The sequence below is a fragment of the Salvia miltiorrhiza genome, chromosome 1, assembly GCF_028751815.1.
Source record: "Salvia miltiorrhiza cultivar Shanhuang (shh) chromosome 1, IMPLAD_Smil_shh, whole genome shotgun sequence".
NCBI lineage: Eukaryota > Viridiplantae > Streptophyta > Magnoliopsida > Lamiales > Lamiaceae > Salvia > Salvia miltiorrhiza.
In genome coordinates, this window is record NC_080387.1 from 25,747,680 (window position 1) to 25,763,161 (window position 15,482).

The window sequence follows — 15,482 nt, forward strand, 5'->3', positions numbered from 1 at the left end:
AATCCCATTCTCCTCTCTGTAATTAATCTTTTCAGGCCATACAATTTCTCCCTCACATATTGAGTTCTTCCACTGTCATATTTTTTCTCACCATCATCGGATGCTTCTTTGACTAGTTACATAATTCTTCATTGTTATTTTTGAAATGGGTAATTGCTTGTAAATCCATAACGTTTATACGAAATTGGTTTTTGCTTCTATTTTGAAAGGTGTGGCGCCTAAATACATAACCTTTTATTTTTTCTCGTTTTTATCTCGTCATCGATTTTTTCTTACGCTGGCGTCGAAAATTACACGGTGGCAATTGGAATTGATGCGTTGGCAGCTGGAAATTGACACCTAGGCATTTTATTGACATGTGGAAAAAAATTAATAAAAAAAAAACAAAAATAACCCACATCATCATCTTCCCCAATTCCCCAACTTCCAAACCCTAACTTCCCCTCCTCTCATCCGCCGGCGCCGGCCACCTCTTCCCCCTCCCCAGACCCGTCTGCCCTCCCCGGACCCCGACTGCCCCTCCCCCATCCCCAGACCCGTCTGCCCCTCCCCCAACCCTAGATCCCAGCGCCCTCCTCCCACAACCCCAGATCCCAGCGCCCCCCTCCTCCATCCCCAGAGCCCGGCGCTGGCCGCCCCCTTTCAGTCGAGCCCAAGAGAATCGGCGAACTTGTGCTACCTCTGGTCTCACCCACCTGAAATTCCCGACTCCTTCTCAATCTCTCTAGTCTCTCCCGCGGCCAACCACCGCCTGAAATTCCCGCCGCCAAGTCGTACCCTAGATCCTTTTATTTCCATCGTGGTCTCCTTTCCCACCTTGCTCAGTTTCCCTTGCCGCCACTGATACGATCCTTGTCGGACCGTTAAAACGAACACGCTAGCGGAAGACTTGATAAAGGAACGATAGATGAATGAAATCCCAAAATCTCTTATTCTAGCCCACAGAATGATTTAGGCGAATTGAATTCCCTAAACCCCAACATGATGTTGAAGCAGCAACTCGAGGATGCTGAATGACACCCGACGAGGGTTGGTTGACTCGCCGTTACGCCGATAGATGAATTCGACTTGGAATTTCAAGAAGAATTCGAAAAACTTTCAAGAGAGAATAAAACTCACAGTTTTTTATAAAAATATTGTTCAATTTTCGTGGGCTACATATCAGCCATTTATATAGGCAAAAACTAAACCTAGTCTAACAAGGAAATAACTTAAAATAAACCTAATCTAATAAGGAAACAAATCCTTAGTCAACTAAGGCCCAATTTCAGCCACCCTACGAAAATAATAAATTAAAAACAAATAAAACACTCGATTAAATCAGCCCACATATGGAACGTAACTTGGGCCTCCATGGCATGCATCAACCACCACCACCGACACCACACACACACACACACACACGACCGCAAAATCAGAGGCGAAAATCGAAAGGAGAGGCGGAATGGAAGGGAGGCGGCGCAAAGATTTGGGGCGGATGGCTGACGGGGTCTGGGGAGGGAGATGGGAAGGGGCGACGGGGTTTGGGGAGGGGAAGGGGCGACGAAGTCTGGGGAGAGGGAGGAGGGGGCGGCGAGCGCTGGCCTGGTGGCAGGCGGCGGCGGCAGGTGGGGGAGGGTAAGTTAGGGTTTGAGAGTGGGGAAGGTTGGGGAAGATGATGTAGGTTTTTTTTGTTTTTATTATTATTATTATTTTTTCACATGTCAATAAAATGCTTAGGTGTTAATTTTTGGCTGCCAACGTATCAATTACGGCTGCCACCGTGTAATTTCCGGCGCCGGCGTAAGAAAAAATCGGTGATGGGATAAAAACGAGACAATAAAAGGTTATGTATTTAGGCGCCACACCTTTCAAAATAGGAGCAAAAACCAATTCCGTGTAAACGTTATGAATTTACAGGCAATTACCCCTTTTTGAAAATGGCATAATTAATTGCACCAGAGAAAGAGAGAGAGAGAGATACATGTGTAAAAATTGATGATGCAGACGGTTGGTGTCGACGGTAGAGGAGATGTCGGCGGCGTAAGCTTGGTGCAAGAAAGAGAGGGAGGCGGGGGAATTGCGTTGGTGGAGACAAAGGATGGGATGCTGGGGAGGCGACGGGAATTGGGGGGGGGGGTGTTGGTGGGGAGGGGGGAGGGAGGGTTTTTGATATATTTTTTTTTTATTTTTAGTTTTTATAATTTAAATTTCAAACCTTTAGATTCTTGTTAATAAAATGGAATAATAGAGGGGTATTTTAGTAAGAGTGCTCACAATTAATATATTATTATTATTTTTGTGGTTATAATAAGCTTTTAGTTAAGTGAGATGATTGTTTTAATATTTGCCTAAGAAAACATGTAGTAGTTGGTTACGTGAAGTAGCTAGAATTTTATAAATCAACAAGCAAAATTATATTTTTATTTTTAAAAATAAAATTGGACAAATAAATATTTTTATATAAAAAATAAAAATAAATACAAAATAAAACCAAATAATAATAATAATAATAATAATAATAATAATAATAATAATAATAATAATAATAATAATAATAATAAAAAATAGTCGAGCAATAGTCAGACATACTTGACCTTAGGTCTGCCACTGGCCACTGCCTGGTTACACGTATTATTTGAAACTATTCCCTCCATTTCATTGATAATGACTCATTACTTTTCGGCACAATTATTAAAGGATAAAAGTAATAAAAAGTGGTGGAGCCCACAATTTGTGTGATAGAAGGTGCTTTCTTTTTTTGGAATATGTCAATATCAATGGAACAGACGAAAAAAGAAAGTGAGTTATTATCAACGGGGCGGAGGGAGTATAATATATAGAAATTTTAGTAATCTAAAGAGTTTAGTGTATGTGAGGATTATTTTGTATTTTTTCCAATAATAAATTTGAAAAATAAAATATTACATCATAACCTGTAATTCAGTGTCTTTACTAATTGAGAAGGTTTCCTCAAATCAAAAGTTATAGATTCTAATTGCGCTTTTATAGGTCTGTGTAATACCCCGTTTTCTCATAGCCAAGTTTAGAGTAATTTTGAACTTAGAAATTAAGATAATTCACGCCGAATAAAGAAAATGAATTTATTTTAATTCCAACAAATGATTTGCAAATTTTTTTGTAAATTTTGCTTATTTAAATTCTTATGCATTGCATATTTATTTAAAGGGTTAATAGCCGAAAAATACACGAACTATCACTGAATTTATAAATTGCACATGACCTTTAAAAATAGCTCCAAAATACATCACCTTTTAATTTTATTTTAATTTGCACACACGTTGACCAACACATTAATCGGTGTTGACGTGGCTCCCGGAATTTGCAGACGTGGACGACCGGCGAGGGTATTAATATGACGTCGTTTTGTCAATTTTTTTAAATAAAAAAATAAAAAATAAAGAAACAACAACAGAAACACACAAATTTGCAAACCCTATCTAAATTAAAAAAAAAAAAAAAAAAAAAAAAAAAAAAAAAACTACGCCGACCCGCCACCTCTCCCAGTCAAAATTCGAATTGTGGAAGGGAATCCTGAAGCAGTCTCGGAGGAAGGTGCGCTCTTCATGGATGAGGACGACGGGGATGGGGGAATTCTTGAACACATTGAGAAAGGCGATACAGGCGAGGCTGAATCGGAGGGCGAAGTGAGTGAGAGGACCGAGTCGGGGTTGAGGGGGCGAGGCGGCGGAAATCGTTGGGGAAGAGAAAGTTGAGTGAGAGGATCTCAGTCTCGTGCTTCGATTTCTCCGGCAAATGGACAATAATTAGTCTCATTTTTCCCCCAAAAACTCTAGATCCCCAAATCTGGTGGAGGGCGGCAAATCGATGAAGGAGGAGGGTTTGCAAGGGGGCGAGGCGGCGAAAATAGTTGGGGAAGAGGAAGTTGCGTCGGCGGGGCTGCTTCGGTGGCCTCGAATGCTCGGTGGTCGGGAGAGGAAGAAAGGTCGACAGAGAGATTTGCAATGAAATCAGAGGTCGCATGGTGGCGAAGGTGGCTTGATGCTGCTGTCGGCGCGATCTCCGAAGAATAGAAGGAGTGATGGCTGGGATTGGAGATCTAGGGTGGGTTTGGGAAAATGAAGAGGTGGCGCTGCCACTAGAGATACAGTCGGCGGTTAGGGTCTGTGCGTGTGTAGGTCGTGAGAGAGAGGGGAGACAGATAAGGATGAAGAGTGTCAATGGTGGTGAGGGGGACGACGGCGGTCGCCGCTGCTAGAGAAGAAAGGGGTGCCGGGAAGAAAGAAAGTGTCTGTGCGTGTATTCTGAATGTGTGTGTGTGTGTGTTGCATGTGTTGTGCGTGTGTAAGGTTAAAGAATGAATGAAGTTTCTCATGCCACCGTGTTAAAAATGCCATGTGTATTGGCACATAATTTTAATAATAGTCCATGTCATTGCCGGTCAACGCTAATTTTAATCGGATTTCTGACCGTGTGCAAATTGCAATTAAATCAATAGTTCGTGTATTGTGAAGCTATTTTTTAAGGTCATGTGCAAAATGCAAATTCGGTGATAGTTCGTGTATTTTTCGGCTATTAACCCTTATTTAAATTGAGTATTAAGCATTTAAATGAGCTATTTATTTAGCGAACCGTGAGAAATTATTTCATTTCCGATAATACAACCTTAAAGAATTTTATTTGTCCAAAGAACACTCAACTCACCTATACCATATGCTCCTATGAGTCACCCTACATGCCCCAGCTTTTGCCCATCCATTGGCAGTCACCAACCCCCCTAACGCATTGAGCTACACCTCGGCCAAATTTCCCATCTTCATTCCACACAATTTACTTCACATTTCTCTCTAGAATAAAAAGGCCCCATAGTTGATTATCCAAACACATTCAGAGAACCTAATTCAAGCAATCCGCCGCAACAAAGGCTTTGTGAATTAAGGGGATTAGCGCTGCTTTTCCAAGTTAGGTTTCTTTTTTTTTTTTGGTCAGAAAAAAAACTTGTATTAAAAATAAATGGGGGTCGGCACCAGAGATGCCAAAGATCCCAAAAAAAAAACACATACAGCACTACAATCCACCAAACATAAGAAACGTCTGAAGCCCACAAAATCAGAAGAGGCCCGACGAGATCAAAAGACAGAGAAGCTACATTTTCCAACTAAAACCATCTCCAAAGATCACGCAATTTCGGCTACTGACAGAAGCCGCCATCCATCCCAACTTCTTAGGAAAATTCCTCCACCTCTCTATCTGTTTATCATCCCTCCTAGAACGAGATGCAGTCTGCCAACGGAAAATTCCGTGAGCACCAGACATCAAAACTAACACCCACATCAACCACCTTAAAGATTTTAGCCCAACTCCATGATCTACCCTTCACCTCCAACACCAATCTGTTTACATCACACACAATACCTTCAAATCTACTCTTATTTCTTTTTTCGCACATGAGCCAAATAGTAGCAGCCCATAACATCTGTAGGAACTTGCGGCACTTCTTCCCTCTACCAAGATAACAGAACATCATGCAATGCTTCACAACACTCCTTGGCCGAACTGTACTAATACCAATCCAGCTTTGAATAGAGTTCCATATCATCGCAGCTTTCGGGCAGCATAGGAAAAGATGATCCGCCGTTTCTTCCGTTGAAATGCAAGCATTGCACCAAGTTTCTTCCACAGTCAACTTCATGTTTCTCTTGAGGAGGTTGTCACATGTTGCAAGCCTATTTTTCAAACATCTCCACACCGTTACTCTAACCTTGTGTGGGGCCGCCACCTTCCAGATCTTAACAATTGTATCTTGCGAGCCAACACTTGGTGTATCCTCCGACTCTTTTGTAGCGATGACAGCATAAGCAGATTTGATTGTGTATGTCCCAAGAGAATTTGCATTCCAGCGCCATCTATCATTCAAATCTGGTTGCAGCACAACACTTGAAATAAGCACCGATAAATCGTTAAGCAATTATTTCTCCCACTCGAACAACTGCCTTATCCACCTAAACTCACACACCCACGTCCCCTCCACCCAGTTCTCGGACTTCTCAATCGACACATCTCTATCAACACACAAACGAAAGAGCCTCGAGTAAACATACCTAAGAGGTTTAGCCCCCAACCATCTATCACCCCAAAATTTTGTATCTCTCCTGTTACCAATACAACGGGATAGATTTTGTAAGAACCAGCCCCTACTCGCTCTCCCTCCCAGGTTAAGTATCTTCGGCAGGGCCGGCCCTGGGCCTAGGCGAGGGGTGCACCCGCCTAGGGCCCAGGGCAAAATAGGGCCCCCAATTTTTATTTTTATTTAATTATTATATAGTAATAAAATATTTTCAGATATGTATTGGGCCCCAATTATAAAAAAATTTGCATTAGAAGTAGCCCAATCTCCATTTCCAATTATAAAAAAAAGTTGGCCCAGGCCCAGCCGCCCACCACAAGTCCACAACCATCTTTTCTTCTTTCCAATTTCACACGTTTCCTCACTTCTCCTCTTTTTTTTTATTTTTTTGACTTTGTCAGATTTTCTTTTCTTCTCCCCCACAACTCCCAACGTCTCTTTCACTCTTTGTCTTTGCAATCCCAAAGAAAAGGAATTAAGGAAAAGCCACCCCTGGTCCCCATCGATCAAAAAATTACTTTGCTAATCTAAATTATCTGCTTCTAATTTCTTGCACCGGCCGCGCGGCAACCACCAGAAAAAGGCGGCCCACCGCCACCGGTCACCACTGCTGTGCTGTGACAGTTTATTTTCTTTTATTTTCCAGGTTCCATTGTTCCTTTTAACTCCTCTAGTGTTATATTATTTGATATCAATTATAATATGTTGCCAAGAAAACATTTATCCGGAAGTGAAAAAAGAAAAAAAAGAAAAAGAGATGATGATCTAAGGAAATCACAACAAGGAGCTCTTGATAAATTTGTTTTGAAAAAGGATGGTTCTTCTTCTCATGATAATTTGAATCGATCAAGTGAGAATTTAGACAATGAGGAAAATAAAATTGATGATTCTATTGACCATAATTTTGTGCCAAATGTGTCTAATATTGAAGAAGAAGAATAAGAAGAAGAAGAATAAGAAGAAGAAGAAGAAATTATTACTCCTACTCAAGAAAAAGAGACCATTCCTCATATTGATATCTATGATCCTAGAAATTGGAATAATCTTGATACCAAAGCAATAGACATTTTAGTTGAAAAAGGCCCTATAAGAGAAATGAATTGTGAGTTTCCCGTAGATAAAAATTCTAGACATTTTTCATATGCATATTATTCTAGAAAGCTTAGTAATGGTGAGACTAGTGATAGAAAATGGTTGGTTTATTGCAAATATGTTGATAAAGTATATTGATTTTGTTGTAAGTTGTTCAAATCTATTAGTAACGTGAGTTTGTTGGCAAATGAAGGATTAAATGATTGGAAACATATTAGCCAAAGACTCCAACAACATGAACTTAGTGTTGAACATATGTCTAATATGAAGACTTGGAATGAATTGAGAATGAGATTGAATACAAATGAAACCATTGATAAATATGTGCAAGATGAAATTATGAAAGAGAAAGAGCGTTGGAGACAAGTTCTACATAGAATATTTTCTGTTGTGAAATGTCTAGCTAAACATAATCTTGCCTTTCGTGGTTCCAATGAAAAATTATATCAAGATAGCAATGGTAATTTTTTGGGATTGATTGAAATGATTGCAGAATTTGATGTGATAATGCAAGACCATGTTAGAAGGATTCAAGATCGTGAAATTCATTATCATTACCTTGGGCATAAAATTCAAAATGAATTTATTTCTCTTTTAGCTGAAAGTGTTAAAAGCTCTATTATTAAGATCATTAAAAAGGCAAAATATTTTTCAATAATACTTGATTGTACTCCTGATGTGAGTCATCAAGAACAAATGACTATTATAATTAGATGTGTGAATATGTCGGATAATAAAATTAAAATTGAGGAGTTCTTTTTAGAGTTTTTAAAAGTTGATGATACAACTGGACTAGGACTTTTTAATGAACTGCAAAATGTTTTGAAGTCCCTTGATCTTAATGTTGAAGATGTGAGAGGCCAGGGTTATGATAATGGTTCCAATATGAAAGGAAAACATCAAGGTGTTCAAAAATGATTTCTTGAAATAAATCCTAGAGCTTTATATATGCCTTGTGCTTGTCATAGTCTTAATCTTACTCTTGGTGATATGACACATTCTTGTGTTAAAGCTATTTCATTTTTTGGAGTTATTCAACGCATATATTCATTGTTTTCGGGTTCTACAAAAAGATGGAGTATTTTGCTTGATAATGTGCCCGGTTTAACTGTGAAATACTTGTCTAATACGCGTTGGGAGAGTCGAATTAAAAGTGTTAAAGCTATTAGATTTCAATGTCCACAAATAAGATTAGCTTTGTTAAAATTATATGAATCTTGTGATAATGATGCGAAAACAAAGAGTGAAGCAGAAAGTTTGGTTAATGCTTTAGAAAGTTTTGAGTTTTTGTTTGGCATGGTGATTTGGTATGAAATTCTTTTTGCTGTTAATATGGTAAGCAAAAAGTTACAATCTAAGTCTATGTGCATCGATGCTACTATGAAGCAATTGGAAGGTGTATTATCATTTTTTGAAAAGTATAGAGAAGAAGGTTTTATATCAAGTATGAATGTGGCTAAAAGTGTTGCACTTGAAATGGATGTAGAACCTATCTTTCCTATTAAACGTCGTATGATTAGGAAAAAGTACTTTGGTGAGAATAATGAAGACGAAGAAGATCATTCACCTGAAGAGTTATTCAGAACTAGATACTTTTTGGTTGTTGTGGATATGGCAATTGTTTCTTTAAAGAATAGATTTGAGGAATTGAAAACTTTTGAAGGTATTTTCGGTTTTTTATATGATTCAAATAAGTTAAAGTCATTAGGTGAGAAAGATTTAAGAGATTCTTGTGTTAATTTTCACTCTACCTTTTGTCATGAGAATTTATCTGATATTGATTTAGATGATCTTTACTCAGAATTGAAAGTGTTGCAATTGACTTTGCCTACTAATTTATTGTCTGCCATTGAGATTCTTACATTTGTCAAATCTGCAGATTGCTATCCGAATGTCTCGATTGCTTATAGAATTTTATTAACCGTTCCTGTGACCGTAGCATCTGCCGAAAGAAGCTTTTCAAAGCTTAAATTAATAAAAACCTATCTGAGGTCATCAATGTCACAAGAAAGGTTGAACGGTTTGGCAATTTTGGCTATTGAGAAAGATATGTTAGAACATATTAACATTGATGTAATTATTAATGATTTTGCATCTGCAAAAGCTCGAAGAAAACGCTTTTTATGATATTGACATTTTTGTATATATTTATTGTATAAAGGGCCCTTTTATCTTATTTTGCCTAGGGCCCCTAAAATGTCAGGAACGGGGCTGATCTTCGGCTACCCCCCCACCACACCCGGATTAAGTCAGAGTTTCCTTTTCTCCCATCCGTCGATTTTTCTCCGTAGTTTCTCTACAACGCCATTCCAATCAATAACACTATTGCTACGTCCTCCGACCATGACCTCCAGATATTTGAACGGTAGAGCAGTCACTTTGCAATTTAGCACCTCCGCCATTCGTCGTACCTTTGCGTTATCCAGCACTCGCAATTCATCGATCAATCGAGGTTCTCTTATGACCTAACACGTTGTTTGAGAATTGTGTACACTTGTTAGTTGTTTCGGTAGGTTGATCTCCATCGGGCACTAATTCATGTAAGAGGCGTTATAAGGTGCTTGGCTGGATGTGTTCCGGAGCATCTATCATGTAAGGCATGTCTGGGTAGCGTTCTAATCTCAATTCAACTTGTCTGAGTTACGTCTTCATGGCAAGTATCATGGGAGTAAGCTATTTGTCGGTGGCTAAAAGGTTCGGGATCACAATGAGTAACTAAACAGAGTGTGACAATGGCGCCAATGAAAGAAATGATTTTGCATGCTTAGAAAAACTTTTATTTTAAAATCTTCTAAGTTATGTTTCAAATGATTGGATAAACTGCTCTTAGGAAAATATGAAATGTTTTAAAAATGCTTGCCCTGAGTACATTAGTACTTAGCCTAAATATTTTCAAATATTTTCAGGTTAACTGACTGGTGCTGATAGAACTGAGCTGAGGCTAGGGTTGAATTTCCTATTTAGACTTCCGCTGTAGCAGTTGCTTTTATTAAATTATGTGAAATAAACGCCCGAAACCATTAATTCTCAACCGCATGTATGCTCACCAATTATTACTTGTAATTAACTTTCAGATCTAAAATAAGTGAAGTTTTATGAGTGATCATAACCCATTATTTATCATCCCTCCCATCATCCAAGAATTTCGCAAAGCGTCACCACAACTTCTATTATTCTTTTGTATGAACAACGGAGGCCCGAAGTTTACTCCACACCTGCGGGCCGTCCTTGAGCCCGAAAATTTGCTCGAAATCTACGCAAAGATCAGATTCCAAAGTGCCCATTTTAACTGCTAAACAACGACAACGACCGAAAAAAAAACTACTATAAGATTAGTTATACGAATTTCAGTTTTTTTTCCTTTTTTAGTTTCCATTCTGCAATTTGCACTTCCCCGTTTTCTCGTTTTCTGCATTCACAGCTCCAACAGAGAGAGAGAGAGAACGGATATTTAGAGAGAGAAAGAAGGGTTTCTGTGGGTGGAAGGAGAAAGTGCAAGAACCAAGCTCCTCTTTCTTCTTTCACCCATCTTGGAATACCCTGAAAGCCTCTCTGATCTCTGTTTTTTCAAAATTCTGTGCAATTGCTGAATCCATTTCTGTTATAACTATTTTTTTTTTTGTTTTTCCTTTTTTTAGTCAGAGCCATCTCTATTTATTGCTTGCGCCAGCATTTTGCTGGAATTTGTGAGTTGGATTCTGCTTTTTCAGCATTCTTCCTTTTGAGTTTCATATCTGAAGCTTATGGTAGATCTGCTAACCTGATAACTATAAATTCTACTTGCTTCTTACACTTTACAATTGTCACCAAAACATAGTTAGTTTTAACTTTTAGTATCCTGTTGTTTTCCCTGATTCCCGTTTACATTTGAAGTCCTGAGCCAAGATTTGGTTTTTATTGGTGTCTTGAAATTGAATTCTTGATACAGTTACAGATAATCATCTTCTAAATATTTTAGACGAGGCCCACAATTGGGGTTTGGTGGGCTTCGTCTTAGACAGTATGAAATCATTCTTGACGTAGATTCGGAGATCCCTTTTCCTCTTTTTTAACAAGGAGAGGGTGAAGAAGAGAGGGTTTTTTTAATATATATTTACTATACATTTTTTTAACCAGGCTCATTGCTTTCCCATTATTGGTGGTCTAAGTTTTCTTGACCACCCCCCTTTTAATATTGTCCATATTTATATATATCTGTGTGTGATTGGAGTCTAGATCCTGTTTGTCAAATGTTGTTCTTCTTGTTCACCTGCTGCTTCTCTTTCATCTTTTTCTATAAGTCACTTGCCATCAAGCCACTCCCACCATGGGCTCATGAGATGAGACTGCTGTCTCTCTGTTTTTGGAAGGACCTTTCATTTTTGCGGTTGATCAAGTCAATTAAAAGCACCATTTTTGGTGTGATTTCCTTACTTTTAGCTTCAAGAATGTCACCTAGGAAGAACTCTAGTCCAAAGGTGGAGAGCATCGAGATGGCATCAGACATGTCTGTCTTGGATTTGCCTGACCTTGTGCTAGAGACCATTCTTGAGAAGCTCCCTCCGGAGGGGCTTTGTAGGATGGCCACTGTGTGTACTTCTTTGAGAGAGAGGTGCATTAGTGATCACTTGTGGGAGAAGCACATGAAAAATAAATGGTCTAAAATTGTTGGCTCTGCTGCATATAGGGAGTGGCAATGGTATATTGTTTCGGGGAAAGGTCCAGTCTTTTCGAATCAAGGCAAACAGAACAGCCTTGTTGGCTATCTAACTCAGCTATGGCCAATCATGTTGATCCGGTCCAGTTTTAGCAGTGGTACCAAGAAGAGCAACTTCCTTCCAGTTGATTCCACCATGTCTTGGTATATTGCGCTTGAGTCTGGCAAGTTTTGGTTCCCCGCGCAGGTCTACAACCGTGAGGTATGGATGTTGTGAATAGTCGATTTCTTATTTGAATGCCTTTGGTGGAGAGATGATGATGAGGTTTTGTAGAAATGAACTGTCTGTTGGGCATGATTTGCAGAATGGCCATGTTGGATTTATGTTATCATGCTACGATGCTGAGCTTTGCTATGATCAGCGAACCAACACTTTCAAGGCCAGGTAAGCGGAGATACGTTCACCAACCAAGCATAAATGTTTCACATATTTGATTAGACTTTGGCATTTAACTGTCTTAGGGATTCTGTCGTTAATCTTATAGAGTATAAGGGAGATATTTTTTATCTTGCTGATTTTGGAGTATGTAGTTTTTGTTCACATTTAAAAAGTTCTTGGGGAAGACAGCAGTTTTTGTGTGATCTGGAATTGTCAATCTTTGTTTTTTGGGATTATTTTATTTTCATATTGTTAAAGTTTGTCTAGATGTTGATGAACAGATATCCGCCACATGGAAGGAGAGCAAGTCCAACAGAAAGTGGTATAACATGGGATAGGCTTCGAGCCCCCCCTGTCGATACTTCTCCACATGATCTTCATGTATCTGATTGTTTACATGAGTTACGGCCTGGGAATCACGTTGAAATCCAATGGAGAAGAAATAAAGAATTTCCATATGGTATTGTTCAGACTATACCTAAATAATACTGTTCTTTAATTACACATCCACTCCATATATGAGTAGTAATGGCCTATGCGTTTGTTTGTAGCAAGATAAATCCAATCTTTTCCCTCTATTTTAAAATGCTGTTAGTGGGCTTCTCCATTTTCTTAAGAGTGAGGAACTAGGTGGAGCATTAGATTGATTTGGGTTGTTCAAAATCTTCTAGCAAACTTCATGAAAGAAAACCTATATATTCACAAGATCAAAAACTGAAAAAGCAAGTGCATTTTCTTCCTATAAAAGTTCCATTCCTCAAAATTGACTTTTTCCTAATGATCTTAGCACCTATATTCTTTGTCAGATCTTGGAATTTAAAACACTATTAGTGAGATTACACCACTGTCTTAAAATGGAAGGTCAATATTGGTTCTTGTTCGATAGAAATTTTTGTCAACTTTGGTAGGTTGTATAGTTTTCATAGTATAATCTCTTCTTAATATATGACCAGATCCATTGAATACTTAAATCCACTTTTACTGATGTCTTACCTATATACAGGTTGGTGGTATGGTGTTGTAGGCCACTTGGAAACATGTGATGGGATTCCCAATTACTGCCAGTGTCATGATAGTGGTGAGTTGCTACTATGTATTCCATGAAGAAGTTGTCATTTAATATGATGCGATATATCATGTTAGCAATTGAGGATCCAATCAAAATTAGACAAACACGAGGTGGGCGGTGGCTGGTTATTGTTAGTTTTGCTGACCTTAACCACTTTGGAATGAAGCATTTTCTTTGATTTAGGAATGTGTTCATACATTTATCATAAAAATATATTATCCACTGTAAGTAGGCCCTTTCTTGACTCCCATTTTTTCGACATGCGGGTCTACCTATTACTCACAAATTTGTCATATTCTCCTCCAACAAAGCCAGAAGTGCTGCTAAAGTAGCACTTTTACTACCAGCCAAGCAGAAAAGGACTTAGTTTTACTCAGCAACGGGCTTAAAAGATAAACGAAACTTCTTTTACCATCGGTATTGAAATTCCAAGTTATCTACATCTGCAGTTATTTGCTTTTTTCAACTGTTTGATTCACCTCTTAGTGTTCGATACATACGTGCTTTATGTGTGTGTGTGTGTGTGAATCTTCATCTTTGGTTTATTTAGTGTTTGAAACCCTTTGTGATATAGATCATAGTATGAAACTATTTGAAGTGGTACAAGTAAAAGTGACCTCAGATATGTGGACTGCCCTCTTCAATATTTATCATAATACAATTGTGTCCATATGGGATGTTGGCTCGTGATAGTGGTAGAAGTGCATGCCTTAGTGGTTTGTGATGACATCTAGCAATGAGGGTTTGACTATATTTTCTGATTTCTTAAGGCTTAACGGACTCTTTATTGGCTACTTTGCTGGGGAAGTAGAGAGCAACACAAGACACTCAGAAAAATTTCTTCTTTATATATGGTGCCTATTGTCCAGTACCCTTGGTTGTAATTTTGTACTGCTCGTTTTAACCAAAGGTTCTTTTGAATAATGATTTGTGCTGCAGACACGGTGGTGCTGGAGTTCAATCAGTACAGTCGCGGCTCGCGTTGGAGAACAACAACCGTAGATAGGAAACACCACAGGGAAGAGGGAAATGAGGCCGATGGATTTTATGGTGGGATCCGGAAATTGTGCTGCAATGAAGAGATATCGATGTGGAAGAAGATCTGGCCTACTGAAGTATTGGAATAAGAAACCTTATTTTCAGCACTCGACGAGGGATTTTTGCTAAGTAGCAGGGTCCAAAACCGGACCAAATTTTCCCCCTTCTATTTCAAAGGAAATAGTCCCATGAAACGATGGATAAGCTGTTGCAACTGTGCATATTGCCTCCATTTGATTACAGATAAATGTCGGATAAAAGGCCCTCAATACTAAGCTTGTTTAGGCTCCTTGTAGGAAGCTTATATTTTTGTGAACTCACCCTCACTTTCATTGGGGGCTGAAATGTGCATCAAAGATCATAAACAATGAAGAATTGGCAAATGTAATTTGAATGGTGTAATTTTGTTCCATTGTCATTTATATATTAGAAACACTAATTTTTTACAAGGGAAAACTCAGGAAATTACAACTTTCTGGATTTGAAGGTTATAATTGATTGATATCTGATACAGTGAAGGAGAAAGTCCGATGAGGGGCGTCTTACCCTAAGCAAAATGCCATGGAGGGCTTGTACGGCACGACTGCCATCTTCGCATTAGCAGGTATCTTCTTCTTTGTATTGCCATGGCCATTTCCTTTAAAACTGAAGCTCAATCTGCCAAAATAACTGAGGCTCCGCGCTTCTGTGCTCGTCTTTGTCTGCTTTGTTCCACTGTTTCCTCTTCCAAATGATGCATACCTCACTAGTAACCCTTTGAGTTTCTGGACTTTACTTGCCTCTGCATTTCCACGTTTCTTGCCAACGTGTTTTGCTGCAGGTAAAGGAGGCTTGTCCGAGCCACTCGAAGGTCTAACTGGTTGTCTGAAGAAGAAACTCCCCGAGCTCTTGGGGCTGAGCCCGTGCCTGGTCTGGTCTCGGACCCATCTTGCATACGCTGAGCCCTTGAAGTCCAGTGGTCCGCTGTAGCTTGATGTAAGCGCTGGCATTGGCTCCACGAGGCTGTTTCCACATGAAAGATTTTGACTATGACTCTGAGCATCATCATCAGTGACAGTAGTTGAGCTTCTAGACAGAGCCCTGAACGGGGAGTATGATCTCGAGCGCCTGTGGTGGCTGT

The 15,482-nt window shown here is 39.1% G+C and overlaps 1 protein-coding gene and 1 pseudogene across 1 annotated transcript; both read left to right on the forward strand.

Annotated features, from left to right (window-relative positions):
• The first annotated feature begins 3,585 nt into the window (after positions 1-3,585).
• Positions 3,586-9,307, forward strand: LOC131005147 (uncharacterized; annotated as a pseudogene).
• A 943-nt stretch (positions 9,308-10,250) lies between these two features.
• Positions 10,251-14,818, forward strand: LOC131016796 (F-box protein At2g32560-like). Its single transcript, XM_057945534.1, has 5 exons — positions 10,251-12,078; positions 12,182-12,261; positions 12,537-12,715; positions 13,259-13,333; positions 14,264-14,818. Exons 1-5 carry the CDS (start codon positions 11,410-11,412, stop codon positions 14,449-14,451), a joined length of 1,191 nt encoding a protein of 396 aa, XP_057801517.1. The 5' UTR covers positions 10,251-11,409; the 3' UTR covers positions 14,452-14,818.
• Positions 14,819-15,482: the final 664 nt, after the last annotated feature.